Genomic DNA, 23,355 nt, shown 5'->3' with positions numbered 1-23,355 from the left:
CCTGGTAAAATGTATATTAGAAGTTGTAAATGAGTAAACCATGATTCCTTGTTACAGAAAGATGTTTAAGAGGTGTGTGTTTTGCTGCAAAGGCTAGAATAGCAGTTGACCATATCTGTTGGGTGTTTTACCCAGAAGCACTCTTTGGAGTTTAAATATTTTACACTCAGAGAGGCATCTGAGAGGAGTAGAGGAAGGTAGAAGGTACATAATACAATAACTTGTTTATGGGACTTTTTTTTTTTTTTTTTTAGGAAAAAGGGGTAATGCAAAGCTAAAAAGAAAATATCAGGTTGTATAACATCATGTACTAAAAGATTTAACCATGTGCAGTAAAAGATTAAACAAAACAAAGAATTTGATGTTAAATTAAATAAACAGGCAGTTTAGAAAAATTAAATCAAAATTACAAAAGTAAAAAAACTTTCGCTTTTCAAAATAAATTTATTTTGTTTAAAAAAAGAAGCATTACACGTGGACAAAAAAAGAAAGATGTACTGTTAAAAACACTCTAAACATTAAAAACATTTTTTTCGTTTATGAATTTCGTAAAACAATGTTAAGAAAAGTTCGTAACCAATCTTAAATTATTTCAATTGATCTTTTGCTATATTTATCTTGAAGGCTTGAGTTAAACAAATAAGGACATCCGGTTAATTCTGTGACGTCATTGGTAACCCGGAAGAGAAAGAGCCAGTCGTGACATCTACACGAAGAGAGTAATAATGTCGGAACAGAGCTGTGATTGTTCCGTTTGTTCTTCGACACCGCTGAATTTATTGCTTGTTTTAACAAGTGAATGTCGAGATTAAGTTTCTGTTGAGCTGTTGGAGAAGCGGAATGTCCTTTCAAATAGAAACGACATTTAGTAATTGTCTCATTGTTTGTAGACAGTTGTCGGGTGCTAACAGCTAGCTAACTGTTTAACCCTGTAAGTTTGATTTGTCAGCTGCAGAGAGAAGCTCGTTTCGTCGGTTTCTGAGTCAGTATCTTCGAGGGAACAGCACCACAGGGTTCACAAAGGATTTCAGAGAGTTTTTGCTTATGATATGAGAGCCACGTCAGCTTTCTGGCCTGAGAAGTAGTTGTTTGCTTTTTTTATTTCATTTTTTTAGCTGAATATTTCCTGCTGTTATGGCACCTATGGGGATTCGGCTCTCTCCACTTGGTGTGGCGGTGTTTTGCCTGCTGGGACTCGGTATCATCTACCATTTGTATGCCGGAGTGATTTCCAACCGTCTTTCTGCCTTCAGGTCGGGATTTTCCCTGTTTGTAACTTAAGCATGTCTGAAGACTCAAGTCTGATTTGAACAAATAATAAAAACAAAGATTTTTAAAACAGTGATTGCATGTTTTCTATAAATATGCCTCCTAGAGATGTGAATGATCACATAGCTAAAGAAAGTCAAAATATATGTAATATGCACAGCCTGTACCACAGCTTTTGCTTTTTATTGGAGCAGTAATGATTGTCAATGCTTTAAATGATTTTGCAACTGTTTTTAATTTTTCTAACTCATTTAGAAAAAATGTCATGGATTAACAAATATATATAGAAAAAAAAGAGTGGCATTTTTTCAGACGTGCTAGACTACATTAAAATGCTTTTTTTGAAGAACTACTTCTTTAGATGGTCAAATTTGGTCAATTAAAGAGAGACATGACATGACATTGAGAGGAGCCAGTCGAGGTGGCTCAGGCATCCGGTCTGGACGCCTCCCCATGGAGGTGTTTCGGGCATGTCCCACTTGGTGAAGGCCCCCAGGGAGGACCCAGGACATGCTGGAGAGACTACGTCTCTTGGCTGAACTAGGGAACTTTGCTTATTCTGCTTCCCCCACGACCCAGTCAGGGATTAGCGAAAGAAGATGGTTGGATGAAAGGATGCCTGTCGTAAGCTTAGAACTAAACTGAGCAGCTGACTTAAAATACTTTGTCTTTTTGTGTTTATAGACAGGTTAAAAAAGTGGATTTGAGAGAACTTCTAGCTGTCTCGGTGGAGGCTGCAGTGCTCGGTGGTAAAGAGGTAAGTGGTCCCTGCTGGTAATACCTCCTAATAACAGCAACTGGAATGGACGTTTCATTCTCTTATGTCTTTCAAGGTAAAAAGAGTGCGTAATGAGAACAGCCTGAACGAGAAATCAAAGGGAGAGACGAGGGAGGGGGCCAAAGAGCTCCTGACAACGGGTGACTTGCAATCTCACAGAAAGATGTTCAACCTTTTAAGCAACACTTTTCCAGACGTCAAAGTGAGTACAGCCTCTGTGGACTCGTTTCTTCAAGAGTGTGGGGGCTGACGTGTGTGTGGTCTATTGCAAAATATTTCATTCTGAAAGACCCACTCAGATGGAAATTGTTTTTGGTGTTTTTTTTTAAACAAGTTCTTGAGTCAGTTGTCTGATGATGGAGGACATGTATAAAACATTTAAAATTGCATTTCTGAGTATTTCTATATTCAAATCTTTGTGAATCACGAGTAGATGAAGCTCCCTGCTCTGCTCCATTCTGATGCATCCACTTGTAGACGACTAGATTCGTGTACGTGTTTGTTTTCCTCATAGTTGTTCCCTCTATTGAACTACTGCTGCTCTGCAGAAACTATGTTTTAGAAAACGACACAGATTGTTTCATTTTGGCTAAAAACGGCATAATCATAATTAAAAGACGGTGGGAGTGTGTCTTTAAACTAGATACTATGGGTCACTGGTAGAAGTTGATCTCAATGAGGGAGGTGTACTCTTTCTTAAAAATTGTGTTGGCTAGTTGTGCGATATTTATGCATCTTTACTTTTAGGTTCACAGTGAAGAACGTGACAACGCTTTGGATTCGGTAACCTGGGACAAAAAAATACCAGCTGAAATATTAGAAAAAGTCAAGGAAAGTACAGAGGTTCCAGCTGACAGCATCACTGTGTGGATCGATCCTCTAGATGCAACTCAAGAGTACACAGGTATGAAGTTCATCCACTGGGAATTTCAAAAGCTAGGGGTTAAATATGCTCTCCTTCCTGATGCCATTTTAGTGTTTACGTTCTCTTCATAACTCCAGGGTGATTGAGCTTAAGACGTTTAAAATAGAGGTGTTGTGCAGCTAATGCTGGGTATTGTTATTAATACTTCTAGAGTTGCAATGGATTATATTGTCTTTTTTTGTAGTTTTGACACTGTTTTGTTTTGTTTTTTTAAAAGCATACATTGTTCTAAATTGTCACGAAATGGGTCTTACATTTTTTTTCTCGTCAATCTGACCTGTCATTTAAAAACGACCATTTCTAGAATCCGCCGTGTCATAAGGTTGTGAACTCGTCGTAAAATCATTTTACCCCAACTGGCTCATGGGCATCAAAGGGGGGAAAATTGGAAAGTACAAATTCATGGAGAGATAACTTTGAAAAATGTGGTGGTTTGTGGAAAGACTTTATAACGCTTAGCACAATGGCAGTCTAATCGCATGGACTCAGCAAGAAACAGGAGATTCCGACTGTTTCCTTTGTACATACGGTTTTAGTGTTCTTAGAAAAAGCCTTAAGTTTAACTTCCTGAAATGTGTACACACTCTGTATAAACTACCTCAGCAGAAACCAGTCTTTCCTCTGGGCCAACAAACTTTAAGCTGTACTGCAGAAGGTGGTTTATGTTGAGCAAGTTATGTTTTAAAAGCAAACCTGACAGCAGATTTGTCCTCTGACCCTCTAAACTTTTACTATTGACTTTTCCTGCATCACGTGTCTGAACTGCAGCAGCTCTGTATTGTCGAAATGTAACCCTGAAAGCTGTTGGTTAGTTAAACGTGCATTATAATCAAGTGAAGCTCAACGTGCTGATAAGATTTTTTCTTTCTTAGAGCTTTTGTCCCACGGTTCTGAAAGTCAAAGCAACAATAAGGAAAGTAGTTTCTGAAGTGTTTTGGTTTTCAGTCACACTTCTTCTAGTCATAATGACAGAATTCTTAGACTCCAGTAAAGTTGAAGCTTTTTCTTGAGTGAAGAAGCCTTAATGAAAATGTATTCAAATGATGCCAAAAAGAAAATTAATTGTTGTCATATAAAGACTTTGTTTGAACTGACCACCCAACCTGGCAGGACTTTTTTTTTTTAGGTCAGAACAAAGCGGGAAAAGAAGATGGATGCATTTCATGCCTTGTGGTTATTGAGTTTAGTGTGTCAGGGGTAAGAAAGTCTGAGGGCAAAGATACCTGAAGAAGGAGCAGGACAATAGCCGTCAGTGTCTGGAGTGGCTAACGCTTTGGTAGTTGGATTGCTAAGGCACAAAGGACAGGGGAGGAAATGTAACAGTCGTCATTATTAGCTTGTTGATTCAGCCTGCGTTGCATGGACCATGTTTGAGTAAAGGCTTAAGATTTGAATGTTCATATTTGATCTTTTTTTCTGTTTGAAAACTGGACTTTAAAATTGATCCTTTGTCGCATACTAGCATACGCCTGCGTGCACTAATGCACTTTCCACCTGAATACAACCTTCACTTCACCACTGCAGACTTTACTTCCAGTCATACTGACTTAACAAAATGTTTTGGTTTTTTCTCTGCATCCTGTCCTTTTCTAAAAGTTGTTGTTCTTCGTCTCTATTGGTGTCAGCTGATAGAGCGGGGGGGGGGGGGGGGGGGGGGGGGTTTATCAGCTTTGGTGTTCCCAATCGTTCCAGGTCATAGCTTGGTTGTGTGTCGATGCTCATGTGCTTGTTGCTGACCGAGTATCTGTTTCCCGTTTAGTTCTGTCTAAAAACACAAAGTGCTAGGTCTGGGGTGTGTCCAGCCGTAACCGGTGAATGAAAAGTCCTGATCCTGTTGTGCAACATTTTTTAAATGGAGGCTGTTTGTTTCATTTAAGGTCAACCACTGAGATGCTTCAAGGAGGAGTTTAATGTTGTTTGTTAATTTATCAGTCCAAGTCAACACACATTTAAACATTTAAAAAATGATGGTGTGGTCGGGGTGCAGTGAGGCTGGTCATGCTAAGACATCTAAACCAGCAAAACCAGTTGGGCTAACATTGATAGAAATCGTCAGGATCTGAAATGTGAACCTGCAAATCCAGTTGGAGCAACAAATTATTTTTTTTTAACTAATACAGTTTCTCAACAGCATCGGCTGTTTGGTGCTAGAACAAAACACCAGGTCGTCTTATTAATGCATAGACAGTGTTGCAGACACATTTGCTTTATTTATTTATAATCTTTTTATGTTCATTACAGCATAGGAAAATGTGCAGCAAGCATTGGGTTGCTCATGCCTCAGTGATTCACAAATAAAATGGTATTAGATATACTCCATTAAGAAAATTCTTGATTATATTGACTCTGTTCCATTGTTGTTATTGTCACAAATCAAAAATGCTGACTTGTTCCTGTTTCTTCCCTTTCGTCTCTGACCCAAACCCTTGTTCCCTCTCCGGTAAACGTATCCCAGAAAGCCTTGTGAAGTATGTGACCACCATGGTGTGTGTAGCTGTGGAAGGTCGTCCAGTGATTGGAGTCATCCACCTGCCCTTCACAGGGCTCACAGGTACAATTCTTTCAACTCTGTTCAGAGTCTGAAACCATCATTTTTGCGCTTTAAACGTTGTCTCTATGATCATTTTGGTGTTTTGTTGAGTTGTTCAGATAAAAACGTTATCTTAGCATCATTTTGAGTCGCTGATGTCCTTTATCTTGATATAAATGTGTTTAAATGTTGAACTGTCTTTATAGTTTTTTTTTCTGATCTAGTAAAAAACTGCAACGCTGAGCTTTTATCTGAGATGTGAGGTCTGAAAAACAGATATTGTCTGTCTCTGTTCTCCACTCTTGTTACTCCTTCAGCCTGGGGGTTTGTAGGCCAAGGATCAAACGTGCAGGCCCGCTCCTCCTATAGTTACAACCCCCCAAAGGTGATTGTGTCGCGTTCCCACTCAGGAGAAGTGAAGAAGTTTATTCAGGATGCTTTTGGAAATAGCACAACAATAATAACGGCAGGTGGAGCAGGTGAGCTGAGGTTATATTTTTTAATTTTCTCTTCTATATGATGAAGGGTTTAATCGGAAGAATGAGGCTACCACTAAACGTTTAATACTTTATTACTAAAACCTGAAAGTTTTATAATCCTCTGGTATTAAACGAAATTTTTGCCCCCACTTTCTTTATGTTTTGAATGCACACAGTTTACTGGTGCAAATGATAAATGATGACGTGTAAAGTAAGTCATGTTTTGCATGAGTACAGGGTGCTATTTACATGGAAATTCTTGCACTTGATGCTCAAACAACATTTAAGTTGCATTAAGAGGACAAAAACGCGCTCTAAGTGCTTTCTTTATTTTGTTTTTATAGGATACAAGGTCCTGTCACTGTTGGACATCGCTGCAAGCGACTCTGACCCCATGGACCAAGCAGATGTCTATGTCCACATTACCTTTATTAAGAAATGGGATATCTGCGCAGGTGCTGCGCTGCTTAAAGCACTAGGTAAGTTCCAGCGGAAATGGATATTATTTAACCTTGTGTATTAGTTTACCGGTAGTTTTGATTCAATTTTATTTCACAGATTTTACTTATTGCAGGTTATTTTTAGGATGTAACACCTGCGATAAACGGGGAACGCTGTACTCAAAGCACAAAAAGTCTCAATTTAATTAATAAATTATCAACCATCTTACAAAAAGGGAAGAACATAAGAATTGATTTAAAGCAGAAGCACATTTGCTAAATTAGTCTCTACTAAACACCCAACTGTAGTCATAATGAAGCAAGGGCTGTCTAAAGCAGCAATCAGGAAAACACCAAATATGTTTTGAGTAATCTAAAGTGATTCTGTTAATTGGTTTAGTTTTTAATGTTTAACAACTAAAAATGTATGTATTCACAATACCAGGTTTTAAAAAAACAAAAACAAATTACTAACACGTTTCACAAAGACGCAGGACGCCGCACACCAAACAGAAATGAACTCGATCCTAAAAACACGATGCCAGCAGACCAGATATGATAAAACCACACAAGAGCAAAGAAAACTGATTTGATTTGTTGAAAAGCAGAAATTGTATTTATTTTTCCAGGGTGCAGAATGTGCATATTTGTATAATTTTGACAGGATATGTTTTTATGGGGAGCAAAATCTTTTGGGATATTTAGAAGTTATTTTATTACATATAAAATAACATAAAAGTAATTTGAAGGTTTTTTTCTTTAAATGTTTACTTTATTTCTAACTTATAATTTTGGCAGGATATTTTTTGTACGGAGAGCAAAATATTAAAAGTTATTTAAAGTTTAAGTTGATTTATTCTGGAATAATATTCCTGTCTTTTTTTTTAATTCCTATTTAAGTTACGATATAAAAGTTTAAAAATGTAGCTTTACTGTGTTCATTAAATGTTTATCTTGTTCGTTCTGTGACCTAACGTGTGTTTTGGATCTAGGCCCCCTGTGCGATGGCTGTAGACCCTTCTTTAATAGATACAGTTTTGCATCCTCCTCTGTCTTCTTTAAGAAGATTCAACACTAATTCATCAAACCTTTCTTTTTTTTGGCCAAAAATGCTACTGTTTCAACGTAAAAATTCAAAAATAGGTGTATTGATAGTTCCACATTTGTTTGGTTAAAATCGCTACTTTTGTGAATCATTTTTTTCTTAAATAATGATATTGGGGAAAAGTTCGGAAACAGGTCTGTGATATTAAATTTTATTTTTAATATTTCCGTATTTAATAAAATGTCATAAACCTCTAAATCAAACAAAATCACAAACCTGTGAATCTAAGTCAATGGAGGAATATGTCAGTGATTCTAAGCACTATAAAATAACAAATACAATTTGTATCTTTTCAGGAGGACACATGACTACTCTGAAGGGTGAGGACATTGACTATAGTGGAACTCCTCTCAACAAGGGAGGGCTGGTTGCAACCATTGGTGAGAACCATAAGTTTATAATAGAAAAACTACCAAACTGGGACCCTGAGAAGCACTGAAGGACATAAGCCGTTGAAAGCTAGCTTTATTCAAAAAACGAGTTCACTAAACACAGTGGGCCTGCAACGTTTTCTTTCTTCATGGAACACTGAACTTTGGATCGGACCGAAAGGATTTGGACAGAAATTGGACTATGGAACCAACCCGCTTCTACATTCAACTTTCATCACTTTAAAAGAGCCTGACATTGTTTTCCTCATCTTCTCGTACAGTGAAACAATCGGCTTTCACTTTTTAACACTGGGCAGAACACATTTAAAAACACTGTGAAACTGGTTTGTCAGCCTTGTTAAAAGGTCAGGATGTTTTAAACTGAAAACACAAAAGTGTAACCCTTTTTTTTCCTCACTGTTCAAATGTTCTAAGCTAAAAAAACTGCTTATTTTTTAACAATTATAAGTAGGGATGAGAGATCTGATGGAAATACTTTTTGCTAAAGAAAATTATAAAAAAAATGATACAGATGATTAAAGAACAGATTATAAGCGACAATTATTAATGAAATCATGACTTACTGTTACAAATGGATGTAAAATGATCAAATTCATTTCTAAAATTGCTCATGGTGGACAAGCTGTCCGTCTTTCTTGTCCCAACATTTTGACAATAAAACAAAGCACAATATATTAAGAGAATTCATCTTCATATGTTGAAAACTTCAAATGTTTTCAAAGCTATGAAGAAAAAAATCCTGAATGTTTTTTGGTTATTACTTTTTTTAAATTCTTCAGTTTCATAAGATTCTGTAAAGACACATGTTGGTTCTTTTCAAAAGACTTTCTTTGACATCTTCAGTCTCTGCATGTTTGCTGGATAGTCATTCATTTGTTCATTTGTGATTTAAAGGGTGCTGGAGAATGGGGGGAAAAACACACAAACATACACACAAACACACACACACTGGGTAAGGGATGTCTTAACAATAAGTGCCAATAAATCTGTTCAATCTTTTTCCACCTGGAAACTTTGTTTCAGCCTTCTACTAATATTTTTTTTATGCTTTTATTTAATGGGAAATGCCCTCAAGTCTGGAGAAAAACAGATAGGTACATCTTTTTGTTTACCTTATTTATGCCATAAACATTTTATTTTTTAACAACTACTGCTTCAGTGCATCTGAATTTATCTAGGAGCTGTACAATTGGACTTTCTAAATTTAAACTGGATATGTCATGTGAATAAATTGATATAAGACGTATTTGTGAAAAATGTTTTCTATTGTCATCTTTTTTTTTTTTTTCAGAAATTATTGTATTAAAAATTTTGAAGAAAAACCTTTAAGCTTTTTAGAAGTTACTAATCTTTTTGCCTTATGGTAACTAAAACTTCTAGCTTCTGTTAGGAAGCCACATAATGAATCACAAGTATGAAATGGGTTTAAAAAAAGGAAAAACTGCAAAAATATTTCCAAATTTTTCTGCTAGCTATTTCCACCCTTCCATTGTGGATCTCCTATTGTCATGTTAAAATTAAAATAAATTTGTTTTACAAAACCACAAACCTAAGGCAAAGAGCTTAAAGTTGTCCCAATAGAAAAATATTTATAGACAATGGAGTCCTGTCAACATTTTAGATGCTTTCATGGTTTATTTTATGCAAATCAATAGCTTGAAAACTTGCTATATTGGTCATTGATGCTAATATTTCCTGTCTCCCATGTACAGTCATTGCATTGTTGACATTAGCAGCTGCTCATATGTCATTTCATTATTAAACTTACAGTATTTTCCACACCTTTAAGGTAGTTGTTGCATAAATAATCGAAGTTCTCTATCAGTAGTTAAAACTAAAGAAACTTTTCACATGAGAAGCAGCATATCTTTTAGATCAACTTTTCAAAGTCCAGATGTCCTGCAGAACTAAACTCTGTAAGGATTGATTTTCAGATACATTTCATATATCACTGTCCCGGGGTAACGGTTACTCTGAATTTAATAATATAGGTCAAGGTGGGCTGCGTTTTCCTACTTTCATCTATGAGATCACATCAAGGTAAGGTTGTTTTTAAACTATTAATTGGTTATAGAAAACTTTTACTAAAACTAAACTGCATCAATGATTCATTGCACTTTAAATCAAGTTTATTGTATAGCATTTCACCTTTTTGCAACGGTCTTTCACTTCTAAGTTAATGGTTTTAATTAACCGTAATTGATATAATTATGGATTTAAAGTAAAGTAAAGTAGCTTTGCAGGAAAAGTGAGATTAAGCAACAAGTGATACTTTTTTGGTGTAACATTTTATTTTGCATTATTTCAATTCAGGGAGTTTTTATTGCTTGTTGACTACGCATTGACACATCTTTGTATTTTATTGTTTTGAAGTAGCGCGGGAAATACTGACTGTTCCACCGGAAGTGGTTTTGCGTCATCTGCTCCGCGCGGCGGAAGTGGGGAAAGAACGGTGGATTTTATTAGTGTTTGATGGTAGGGCAGCTAGCTTGAATAAACAGAACTAAGCTGCAGTTTTCCCGCGATAAGGGGACAGATTCATTTTAGAGCTTATTTTTATGATTAGCATCCATGATGTTCAACAGGCAAACCAGCCTCTGGATGGGTGATGTAAGTCCAAAGGAACGTTTTTAGCTTGAGCGTCATGATTATGTTTTTGGGTTCCTTGGCCCAGTCAGTCTCTCTTCAGACGTCACTTAGGGTGGTAATAATAAACTAAAACACTATTTTTCTTACAAATTTGAAAGGTGTATGTGCATTTAGTTCATGTTTTCTTTAAAATCTTAGGCGTAGCCGCTTTGCTATCGTCCAGCAAGCGCTAGCTATTAGCTAAAAAGCAAAAAAGCTAAGTTGATTTATTTTATTTACACCACTTTGAGTTTTTTTATTTAGAGGAAAAAAATCATTAAAGACAAATGTCAGGCAAAAGTAAATAGTTGTTACTTTAGAAACTAGCAGCATATGGCTGACGGGTGCAGTGTTCAATTTTCGTCTAAAATAAAATTTCTAAAATTTGTAATTGAAATCAAACCAAAGACGTAAATGTCACAAAAGCTACGGTTTAAAAAAATCATTTTGTCTAGTGTAACCCCTGTGCTATTCTAGGGACTTTAACATTGGGAGTTGGGTCATCTAGACCCACTAGACAGTGCTCTGAACCTTTTTTCTTCAATGATTTGTGATCTTCACTGGTGTCCATGGATTACATGAAATCTTTCCACCTTTATCCACCTTTGTCATGGTAGGGAGAACACGTCTATGTAAGGGTGGGGTCATCTAAGATAGCACAAGGGTTAAAAGAGGCAAGAGATTAAATGACCATATAAAAATTTACAGTAAAAAATCTCCCTCACAGTGAGTGACCTGTATTTAAAACTGTACAGTTAGTAATAAAAAAATATACATTTACTTTCAAGTTTTTTTGCTATTTGGTTTTATAATATTTATTTTTCAATTCCTTTACTTTTTTATAATTTTCTTTGGGTACACACCGTTTTTTTGTGCTGTGCAAGTTGCTAAAGTTTTTTTTTTCCATATTTATGGTATATGATAGATAAAAGTTGTACTTTTATACTTGTTTTAAAATAAATATGATCACTGGAGTCCAAAGTACAAACAGCCTATTCAGAAAAATAAAAACATGCTCACAGAAAATTAACTTTTTTTAAAAGACGCATTCACACACAATCATGATGCACTTATCTTTGCTGGAAATGACTCATTTAAAAAAAAACTGCCACTAAAAATCAATTAGTTCAATTAAGTAAAGAGATAAATGGAAATGGTTTATTTCAAGCAATAAAACCTAGAGTAATGCATAAACAATACAATCAACAAAGGTTTACATCAGACATAAGATAATTAGTCAAAAATATCAATATTTCAATTTATCAATTCTTTTTTAAGCTTGCTTACATTGTTCTCTGTTTTATGTCCATTTAAAAAAAATAAATTCTTTGATGTTCTCTTTTATTGGGGCGTTCATCTTCAGTTGGACCCTTACATGGATGAAAACTTCATAAAGCAGGCCTTCAGTGCTATGGGAGAATCACCATGCGGGGTCAAGATCATTACTCACAGGATAACAGGGTATGTAAACGTCTCCAGACAGAAACTTTTAAAGGTGGCTGGAGAACACCTGGACTCAAATCGAACCACTGTAAAGGCAAACATGCATTACTTTTATATTTAGTTCAGTCTTTTCTGTGCATAATAATAACAAAGATGTATGGGGGAAAAAACGAGTCGCCACATTTTTTCTGCGCAACTGTGGATCCAGACGACCTGCAGACACTTTCAAGCGCTCATTTTGTCATTGAGAGGCAGGAACAAAAGCAGGTAGCTCTGAACCACATGACGCTGTTGGTACTGAGAGGATCCTTCTTCTGGGTTCTGGTTGACATGGTTTTCTTCACAGCTCTACAGTTAAACCAAAAAGAAGAAAAGATATTCAGATAAGCAGATATCTGGTCCATTTGGATTTAGGAAAATAGAAGAGGGAGGCAGAAGTCCAGGCTCTTAAGATGAAGGGAGTTGAAGACCAGCTTAAGGAGCTATGGCTGAAAAGAAGGTGCCTGCAAAAGATGTCTGAGGATCCGGTCAGGAGGCAGAGACGATGAGGGAAATTTATTATTGGTTACTTCTTAACTTATTATTTGCATTTCACATTCAGCAGTACTGTGATTTTGTCTGTTAAAGCAATGATTGCTCTGAAATACAAGGATTTCATTTTTCCTCATCAGTAGGGCTGTGAACTAGGCAGAGAAAGTGGTCTTAATTTTTCACATGTAAAGTCTTAAATTCAAGTTGAAGGAACATGTTAGAACCTTCAATAATAAAGGTTTGGTTTCATTGCTCAACATGTGAAGCTGGGTGGACCGTTTCACGCAGGAAGCTAGCTTGGTTCTTTGCATGTAGCTACTTCGGGACTCTAGTAAGCTGCATCTGGTTAGTCTCACAATTGAACTGAATGTTTCAGAGTAACAGTAATTTGTTTGACACGTTAATACCGCAGTAGTGGAGGACGGAAATCACTTGAAATCCTAACGGATGCATACATTGGAATTTCAGCAAAAGGCAAACGCAAACTGCAAGCAGCAGCCGTGGATTATGACTTTCTGTATTTGATGCTGATTTTCCATACATTCTATAGGTCCAAAGCCAGTCAGATTTGTACTGGGTAATGAGCTGCAGTGAGATGTTGCTTTCCTGGAAGCATCACGGTTGCTTTGTTGTGCAGGGGTTCAGCCGGATACTGCTTTGTTGAGCTGGCAGATGAGGAAAGCGTTGACCGCTGCGTCCAAAGGCTCAACGGAAAACTAGTTCCTGCATCAAACCCGGTAGGTTCTTTGGCTTAATATCTAACCATGACTATGTTGCACATAAACATCTATTCCATACAATAGACCCAGTCAGTGATAATGTGTTGTTCCTTTTTAATGATGTGATTGTGTATAGTGGAGCTCATTTGACTTTGGTTCTGCTTTGTTGGGAAAAAAAAAAGCTGCTAGTTAGCTCTTTAACAAAAATACCAAATGAATGTCTTGCTCTGTGTCTGATTTTGTTGTCACCATCACAAAACAGATGATGCCATATTAAACATACCAGTCTTGAATGATGTGTAAAGTGCGAGCTTTGGCTGCTTGTTACTTGATGTTGTCGGCCCTGTGGGCTGACCCCACGACTGTGCTCCCCTCCCCACCGGCCTGTATCTGCTGATGCTGCTGCTGCTGCTGCTGAAGGTGGCTAAGAGGCTGCTTGGACATGAATGTACTTTGTTTGAAGCTTGTGAATAGAGTCTCTGGTAGGAACTAACTGAGGAAGGGGAGAAAGGCTGGTCTGGGTGGTAGAGGTATGTAAACCTAAATAACCATAACAATAACTCAGCTCTTCATTCCCAGCAATACTCATGGCTATACTACACATCTTTGGTGTTTGAGGTTGGGTTAACCTGTACGTTTTTCTCTTTTTGTCCAGCCCCGGAAGTTTAAGCTAAACTATGCCACTTACGGGAAAAGACCAGAGGCCGGGTATGATATCATTTACATTTTCCTTCAGGGTTTTTAGGTGTACAGAAATGTAAAGAATGGACTCCTTTGTCTGCGTTTATAAAGAAAGTGCTGCTGCACCAAATATGTAACAGTTGTGACAAATCAGTTTGGTTTACTGCGCTGCAATTTCAGGTTTAGTAACAAAAATGTAAATATATAGATTTAAAATATATATTTATATATATTTTAAATTAAACTGGAACAACGTTTTTTTTTTAATCTTCTCTTTAGGCCAGAGTTCTCAGTGTTTGTGGGGGACTTGGCCTCTGAAATAGACGACTTCCAGCTACATCAAGTTTTTAAGAAGTACCCTTCCTGCAAAGGAGCCAAAGTTGTCACCGACCAGTATGGATACTCGAGGTACGCCAGCTCCTGATGTTACAGTTCTTAGATTTCTCTGTGATTTATCGGTTTATTTATTAATGTAAGAAACATGCATTACAGTTGGAAGTGCTTTCTGTTTTCTGTAAAAAGTCTTAGGATAGAGCTGTGGACGTTGACCATCAGTGCATCTTCATCTATTGTTCGAGGAGAGGCTGAAGAAATGTTTTCTTGCCGTCTTATGCTAAACCTATTGTTTTCCCCATATAGGCTAAGCAAGAGCAACTCACAATTCAAGTGATGCTACCTCATGTTAAAAGTAAAACAGCAAGTTTCAGTTCTACCATAATAATACCCATTATATTCTCTTTCTCATATGTGGCTATTTTATGACTAGTGTGTGTCACATGTTGGTGCAGAGGAGGGCTAACTCCTGGTCTGATTTTCAGAGGCTACGGCTTTGTCAAGTTTGGGGAGGAGAGCGAGCAGAAGAAGGCGATTGAGGAGTGCCAGGGGACGGTGCTGGGGGGCAAGCCGCTCAGGCTCAGCATTGCTGTAGCAAAAAGGTACGTTACAGAAGGTAATTACAACTGAAGACGGCGGTTATGAAGCGGCATGTTGATGGGTATTAATGAGATTTTAGATGGTTAGCCAGCCGCTTTAGTTTTTTCTGTCTTCAAGAAGTCCTATATAATGTTCTTATCCTAATCATATATGCATGGACAACAGTTTTTGAGTTAAAAATGAACCTTTAAATAGATTTTTTTTGTTGTCTCATTCTGTTTCGAGCTGTTTCTGCGTATGATTGTGCGTCTCTACAACTGGCTTACTGCTCAGAGGTGGGACTAAAGGATTGTCTGGAAACAGTTAGAAGTTGTAAAATACGTAGTTGTCTGTTTATTTTCCACGTGAAGTAAATGTAAAGGAGTGTACAAAGTGGCTGTTTCATTTGTGAGCTGCAAACACTGATGCAACCTGTGCAGACTCACCAGCAGAGACCCCCCCCCCCCCATCCATTTTCTCTCTCTTTGAAGTCATAATAAGAAACTAAACTCCTCGGTCAAGTTTATCTCCATTAAAAATAAACTGCATCCACTGCTGCTTCTTTTAAAATGAGCCGGCCATCGTTCACTGCCAAAAACACCCTGTCTGAGCCTCTCAGTGACTGTAACACGGGGGGGTTTAGAACAGCATTACATGCGGAGTCATACATTTACATCGATGGCCAATCAGGGACTGGGATTTGGTAGTGACAAGTACTGCACAATAAATCGCAAAATTTATCGTTATCGCAATGTCAAGCTGTGCAGTACGCTTATCGCAAATGTCGGTCAAAAATTGCAATAAATGGTAACCTTAAATGTGCTAAAACTTTGCAGCCAGAAGGTGAGCAACTACCAAGCAGGCCAAGGCCAGAGTTACCATAGCAACTACAGCCAGCCTCCATCGGGCTACTATGGAGGTCATTATGGTGGGACTCAGGGGGGGTACTACTCGCCGTGGGGCGGCTATGACCAGTATGGAGGCTACAACAACAGCGGCTATGGCTACAACGGCGGCTACAACAGCGGCTACAATAGTGGCTACAACTACAACTACAACTACGGACCCTATGGATACCCCCCACCAGGCCACATGATGCCACCACCTCCCATGGGGATGCCCTCCACGTCCACAGACATGGCAGCCACTGGAGAGGTGAGTGTCTGTCCTCTGCTTTGGAGTTTTCATGTCACACCAGAGCCGTTGCCACGACAGCCAATAACACACGCTCTATGAACTACCCAAACTCAAAGGACCCAAACAGATTTCTGACGGATTCTGAGGCACAGAACAACAGCCTTGTGTAAAGTGTTGCATATTCACTAAAAGATATGCCACATAGCACATTATGTAAACTGTTGTAAGGATCTCAAAGACATTTCGTAGTGTTGCATAATTTTGCAACACTTTTCATAAAGCATTGCATATCTTTCAGCGGATGTGCAACACTTTAGTAATGTTACATTTCAGAGAAAGTGTTGCATGTTTGCAACACTTGACGTAGAGATATGACCACTTTATGTAAAGTGTTGCAGATCTTTGTGCTGATATGTAACGGTTCGTAAACGGTCGCAAAGAAATGCTCTGCTTTATGTTCATCGTTCCTTGTCATTATATCAAATTAGCACAGAGCTGCTTTTCTTCGCAGCACAATCTATTGAAATTGCGTTAATTTTTTTTTTTTTTTTTTTTTTTTTTTTTTTTTTCTTTCTTTTTTAACTTGTCCTGTCCAACAGCTAGGCAAACAGATGAGAGCTGAGGGCCTCTTGTGTTGGACATATTTTATTTTAACTAGAGGGGTTATTCATCTTCAGACAAACAAAAGGTATGTCTGAATAAACCCCTTTTGTAATTGAGGCCAAAATTTATTAATTTCAATCATGTTTGAAAATCTTTGGTGTTGGACCGGACGGAAAAGGAAAGAGGGGAAGAAGAGAGAGGGACGTTAGAGAGAGGGGGGGGTAGGAGGGTGATAATAGGAGGGGAAGGGGGGTAAGACCATGAAGCAGCATAGAGCAGACAGGTTTACTGGTTGTTTATCGTTACGGTACGGTTCAAATGTAGTACAAAAAGGGCGGGGCCTGTTCACACACACACTCGAATATTATCAACACACCTGCTAGCCGCAAAAATGTCCACATGTCAACATGCACACAAAACAGATAGTGTTCACGAACGCATACCTATGCCTTTAAACCAACTAGTGTGAAATCTTTCATTCATTCAATCATGCAAACTATTAGTGCAAAGGTGAGCTAACACCTGTGCTCAGGTGAGTGTTTATGTTCTTCTAAAATGGATGGTGGAATGTGAAAAGAAGGAGGAGGAGCGCCCAGCCACCCCCACACCCATACCCCCGCCGCAGCAGCAGCGGCAGCCGGAATTCCCCCAACGCCACACGGGAACAGGCAGGGAACAACCGCCCCCCGGGCGACCAAGACCGCCACCCAGGCCAGGGCCAGCCGGACCGCCGCGAGGCCCCCAGAGCCAGAGAGCAGGGAGGCGCAGAGGGAAAGAGAGCGCCGCCCCAGCCCAGCCAGGAAAGCAGCCCCCCGCCGCGCCGGAAGAGCCCAACGCAGGGCCCCACCGGAGAGGGACGCCCACAGCCCCAGACGAGCACCCCACCACCACCCAGGAGTTCCGGGCATCCCCCCGCCCCGACCCCAGGTACGAGCCAGGACCCCCCAAGGGAGACCCGCTCCGCACTCCAGGCAGCCACCCACCCGGCCCACGGTTGGTCCAGGTAGGAGCAAGGCAGGGGCCCGCCGCCCCCGCCCAGGAGGGGGGAACCCCGGGGAAAAAAGGGCGGCCCACAAGGGATGTTATAAATATGGCCCGACCAGGCTCGGCCATGTTGGAAGTTTGGCGGGGCCCAGCGCCCAGGGGCAAGGACCAGGACCCACCCCCCAGGGACACGAACACCCCCGGCCCAGGTGTAATATGAACCCCCCCACCGCGCGGAGAGAGCACCGCCGGGCCCAGGGAGCCGGCACCCAAGGGACACGGCCGCCATCGCCAAGGGGCCCGCACCCCCCACCAGGGAAGGGGTAGGGGACAGATGGACCCAGGTCCCACCTTCCTTGTAAAATGTGTGTGCGTGTATGGGTGTTTGAGAGGGTGTTTGTGTGCATGTGTGTGTGTTTATGTTTGAATGTATATATTGAAGGGGGAGGGGTGTGTGTACTAAGGGGGGTGCAGTTAAAATTGGCGAGTAGGGCACTAAGGGGACATCTCCTGATTACTCACAGTGATGTCCCCTCACCCTCCACACCAAGGGGCCCTAAATGTCTAAGGTGCGGTTAAAATTGGCGGGTAGGGTGCCAGGAGGACATCTGCTGCTTGCTTGCAGTGATGTCCAAGCACCCCCCCTACCAAGGACCCTACATGTCTAAGGTGCAAATAAAACCGAAAGAGGGGGGGCCCACTCCATACGGCAACCATAGGAGGGGGGCCACTCCCAAGTAGCCCCCCCCCAAGGCGTATCGCAGGCTAGACCCCCCACCCCCTCACCCTAATATGAGGTTATATAAGGAAGGGGGTAAGTTGGGGACAGCTGGTAGACTGTCCCCCGGTGGTCAAACAGCCGTCCCCCAGCCCACCCCCAGCAAAGGGGCCAGGGCCACCCAGCCCAGGGGCCCACCCCCGGAGGCGCCGACACCCCAGGCCCGGCACCACCCACCCCACACAGAGAGAGAGGAGCCAGAAAGCGTCGCCCCCCCCGGAGCAAGCCCAGGCCCCCACCCCCAGACGCCGGCCCTAGAAGAGCTCTGGTCAGGCCTCGACGGGACCGAGGAGGCCAACCGGCCGAGGCAACCACTGATTGCCTCAGCGGAGACCCCGACCCGCTAGCCCCCCCGACCCGTACTAATAATGGGCCCCCCCTCCCCCCCAGAACGCCCCCCCCACAGGACAGGGCCGACAAGCCCCCCACCCCACCCCACCCCAGACCCCGCAGCCGAAGCGGGTGACACCCAGAGCGACCGGGGGCCCCGAGAGGGCGGTCCCGTCCCGTCCCAGAGCCAGGGAAGGGCCGATCCCAGCCCCAGGTGCAGATGGGCAGCCCATCCGGCGCCGCTGGGCCCCCCCCACCCGAGCAGGGCCCCCCGCCAACCCCCCCCAGCACAGGCAAAGGGACCACCCCCCCAAGCCAAGCCAGACCACCACCCCACCCCCCCACCACGCACCCCCACACCCAAGCCCAGAGGACCACGCAGCGCCCCAGCCCGCCCCACCCAGGCACCGGACCCGACCCCCGACCAACGGAGCCCCCCACCGCCCCCGCCAGGCACCGGAAGCCCCGACCCCCACCCCAAACCACGGCAGAAGGGCAAGGAGCAGCGACGACCAAGCCCCCCACCCCCTAAGTCATGGAGTCAACCACAGGAGACCAGAGAGACTGAATTCTTTCAAAGTCACTTGAGCTTTGGGCTGACATATTTTCCAAGCTGATATGATCAAACAGCAGATTTCTGTGTTGACTTATGTTTATATTTTTCTTGTTTTTCCAATTTATTAAAATAGTTTTTTTGGCAATACAAAGAGTTATGAAAATGATAGATGCTAATCCTTCTTCTATATCGATGGCACTCATGTCACCAAGCACACAAAGTGACGGTGAGGCAGTGATTGAAACCTTAAGCCAGACTGATAAATCGGCACATACCTGCTGCCAGAGAGCCTGGACAGGAGTGCAGAACCACAGTGCGTGCATGTAGCTGTCGGGTAGATTATTATCACAGTGCTCGCAAATGTCTGAGTTACTGAGACCCATCTTGAACATCCTCTGTCCAGTGTAGTAAATTCTGTGAAGAGTTTTGAGATGGATTAGCTGCAGATTTGGACTTTTTGTCAGTTTAAAGGTGTTTAGACAAAGTTCTGACCAGAAGCTTTCATCTGTGCTGATGCTCAAATCTGCATCCCATTTTTTTGTTGGAAGGGCAATATTGTTATTTAAATTACATAAAAGTTTGTATATTTTGGAGAGAGTTCTATTCATTGAAAAATTAATCAGAGTGGTAACTACATCTGGTAGCTTTAAATCGTCGTCTTTAATTTTATACTTTTTAGTAATACTTGATTTAAGTTGCTGATATTCCAAGAAGTTATTTATTCCATGTTTGTCTTGAAGTTCCTGGGGGGTTATGAATCTTCTATCAATAATTACGTGCTCTAGTTGTTTTATGCCCCCTGCATGCCAAGCTGGGAAGTGAATCATTTTTTTGTTAATAAGGATGTCCGGGTTGTTCCAGATGGGTGTCATTTTGCACGGTTGAATTGATGATTTTGATATTTTGAGAAATTCCCACCAGGCTGTTAAGGTGGCATTTATATTAATGCTTTTGAAACAATCCTGTTTTTTAACTGTTTGGCTAATAAATGGTAGCTGTGACAGGTTGATCTTTCCACATAACGCCTGTTCCAAGTCTAACCATGAGTTGGTTTCTGGATTATTTTTTAACCATTTTAAGATGTATTGTAATCTATTTGCAAGAAAGTATTTGTGGAAATTAGGTAATTCTAATCCTCCACAGTTTTTTGCAGATTTTAAAGTTTTTAGACTAATTCTTGCAGGTTTGTTGTTCCATAGAAAGCTTGATATGGATGAGTCTAATGTTTTGAACCATTTTAATGGCGGTTGTGTGGGAATCATTGAGAAGAGATAATTAACCTTGGGTAAGATTTTCATTTTAACCGTGGCTACCTTGCCCATAAGGGACAAAGGCAGGTTGGTCCAGCGTGTTAGATCGTCCTGTATGCTTTTCAGTAATGGGGTGTGGTTTAGCTGCACCAGTTCTGATAGTTTGGGGGAAAAGTAGATACCCAGATATTTGATATTTCCTGTTTTAACTGGAATTGTGAGTCTTTGTTCCATATTCCTGTTGAGTGGTAATAAAACAGACTTATTCCAATTAATGGAATAGTCTGATATGGAGGAGAATTCATTTATGATCATTGCTGTTTCATTTACAGAATGTAAATTCCTTAAAAACAGTAATATGTCATCAGCATAAAGACTAATTTTATGATGAAATTGCGTTAATTGCGTAAACGGCTGAAGATCGTTCAAAGAACGTCAACACTGGAGCTACTTCTCCGTTCTTTAAGGGTTAGAGATGTGAAAAGTAGAAGAAGCGTTCACACTTGCTATAATTTCAGTTGCCCCGTATTTACTCAAACTGTCAGAAATCTTTCTCATTCATATTTTGTGAAATTTTGTTTTCTTTTTCCTTATCTTAATCCAGGAAAGTCAGGAACAAACTGGAGCTGCAGAAGAGGACAATCCAGAAGGTAAATCTCTGTTTGGTTTTCCGACTAAAGGCTCCTTTTGTGGAGCAAAGCCCCTTTAATCCTGTATTTACTGTCTCCAGAACCCATCCCTGAATGCAACGTGGAGCAGTGGAACAAAAACTACATGGAACGCAGCGAGGAGCTCTATGATGCCCTGATGAACTGTCACTGGGAACCTCTAGACTCTGTTGACTCGCCCATCCCCTCGCTCTCTTGATGACTCTTTTTAGTTCCTCAGTGTATCATTTTTGATACTTCCTGAACCGCTTCCCTCATGAGGATCTTACAGGTTCCAGCTGTAAATCATCGTCTGCAAAGGTTGACTCTTGTGGACAAAATCGCTCGTGGCTTCTGTGGTGCGTTTTGTCCAAACAGGAAGGTCGGCTGCTGTGAAGGTCATTCTGTCTGTTTTCTGTTTGTTTTCAATGTATGAACAAATGCCATGACGAGTCATGCTTTAATGACCAGCAGAATTGTCTTTAGACCTCATTCTAGAGAACAATGAAAACGTAGTCTTTGGTTTCTGTTTGCCATACTCTCCGCCAGCAGTCAAACATATTAATTTATTTACGTCAAACTATCCCTCTTTTTCGTCTGGTTGTATTTTCATGTAGGAGATGCTATTCCTGTTCATTTAAGCAGCTATCGGAGTCGGTTGTCAGAAGGTGGGATTCTACCAGAAGGTGCTCACCAACTCTGCAAGCCTGTCCCCAAACCTTTCGGAAGGTTGCCCGCTCGTTTGCTGTCGCATCATGAGACGGCATTTCTGCTTCCCGTCTTTCAGAAATGTTTTCTCAGTAAAACAGCTTCCAGAGAACTTTGGGTGGATGTAAACCAGGAGGAAGTGGCTTTCGCTTCAGATTGATCATAGTGATCTGGTACCAGACCACAAGACCCCTCCCGCCGTGTGCCGTTGGCTTTCTGGTGTCTGTTATTGAAACATTATGGAGGGAAACTTCATGATGGGAGGCCAGTGTCTTTAATGTATATGTAAAATAAAGTTTTTTATGCAGACTTTTGTTGAGAATGTGTTTTTTTTAGGTTTCTTCAAGGACTCGTGGTGAAATTTGAAGCAATATTTTCAGAATCCAGTGTGCAGTTTTATAGGATCTCCTATTCCAGTGGATTACAAACTGGACCAGACAACCGGGTCAGAAAGAAAGCTGCAGAACAAAAATCCTTTTTTGAATTCTTTGTGTATAACTCAGGTTAACAGAAATAAATACAATTTAGTGTCAGAAATGCAGTAACCCTTGTGCAAACTAGGCACTTTGACATTGGGAGTTGGGTCATCTAGACCCACTAGACCAGGGGTGTCAAACTCATTTTCACCGAGGGCCACATCAGCATAGTGGCTGTCCACAAAGGGCCAGATATAACTTATACATGTAACTAAATGTAATAAAAAATAAAAGTAACTACTCCTTAATGTTAAATAACTCATTATTTATTTACTATAACTTTTTAAAGTGACAATTACAATTGCATAGAAAACACATGTTTGCTTGTTATTCTGGCATAAATCCTTTTACAATTGATTCTGTCAAGTTAGGTTATATGGACAGTGTTTAAGTCCTAATGTATAGTTGCTTAATCAGATATTTCAAGTCTGATTCCCCCTAAATATGAATAATTACATACCAATTTTTATTTTTTATTTTAAGAAATTAAAAACTTTCAAGCTCTCGGGGGCCACATAAAATGACATGGAGGGCCACATTTGGCCCCCGGGCCTTGAGTTTGACATGTGTGCACTAGACAGTGCGCTGAACCTTTTTTCTTCAATGATTTGTGATCTTCACTGGTGTTCATGGATTACACGTCAATGTAAGGGTGGGGGTCATCTGGACCCCATAAGACAGCACAAGGCTTAAAGATGAGATATTTGAATTGTAATTGGGAAATGGAAAAAAGAGAATTTTTTATAATTTAATGAAAACTTAAAAGTGGCTGTTTCACCCAAATCTTCTATTCTGTGACATGAACACCTTTGCCGCATGTTCCAGAATGACTTGACACTTAGTTTGACCCGGTTTGGGCTTCAGTCACTCTGCTAACAAAGATAAGATATTGCACACAAACTGTGACAATGATGACAACAGTGTTGGATTAGTTTATCATCTTCTAATTAGAATTCATGTGAACAAGCACTAATGTAGAGTTATCCTCCTTATCACTAGATTACTTCAGAGCCATGGACGTTGGATTTAAAAAAAAAAATTAAAAATTATTTTC

General features: G+C 40.5%; 2 protein-coding genes across 2 annotated transcripts; both read left to right on the top strand.

Moving 5' to 3' along the window:
• The first annotated feature begins 668 nt into the window (after nucleotides 1-668).
• On the top strand, nucleotides 669-9,175 carry impad1 (inositol monophosphatase domain containing 1). Its single transcript, XM_004079145.4, has 8 exons — nucleotides 669-1,253; nucleotides 1,954-2,026; nucleotides 2,103-2,249; nucleotides 2,795-2,951; nucleotides 5,428-5,523; nucleotides 5,820-5,981; nucleotides 6,326-6,460; nucleotides 7,823-9,175. Exons 1-8 carry the CDS (start codon nucleotides 1,135-1,137, stop codon nucleotides 7,963-7,965), a joined length of 1,032 nt encoding a protein of 343 aa, XP_004079193.1. The 5' UTR covers nucleotides 669-1,134; the 3' UTR covers nucleotides 7,966-9,175.
• Nucleotides 9,176-10,341: 1,166 nt separating this feature from the next.
• LOC101164345 (tRNA selenocysteine 1-associated protein 1-like) lies at nucleotides 10,342-22,134 on the top strand. The gene is made up of 9 exons (XM_004079278.4): nucleotides 10,342-10,528; nucleotides 11,910-12,007; nucleotides 13,158-13,257; nucleotides 13,895-13,947; nucleotides 14,200-14,328; nucleotides 14,739-14,855; nucleotides 15,669-15,987; nucleotides 21,075-21,120; nucleotides 21,201-22,134. The coding sequence occupies exons 1-9, from the start codon at nucleotides 10,490-10,492 to the stop codon at nucleotides 21,335-21,337; spliced, it is 1,038 nt and encodes a 345-aa protein (XP_004079326.1). The 5' UTR covers nucleotides 10,342-10,489; the 3' UTR covers nucleotides 21,338-22,134.
• Nucleotides 22,135-23,355: the final 1,221 nt, after the last annotated feature.

Source organism: Oryzias latipes, chromosome 17 (assembly GCF_002234675.1).
Source record: "Oryzias latipes chromosome 17, ASM223467v1".
NCBI classification, from domain to species: domain Eukaryota; kingdom Metazoa; phylum Chordata; class Actinopteri; order Beloniformes; family Adrianichthyidae; genus Oryzias; species Oryzias latipes.
Note: the sequence above shows the minus strand (reverse complement) of the source record. Positions and strands in the feature narration are given on the sequence as shown.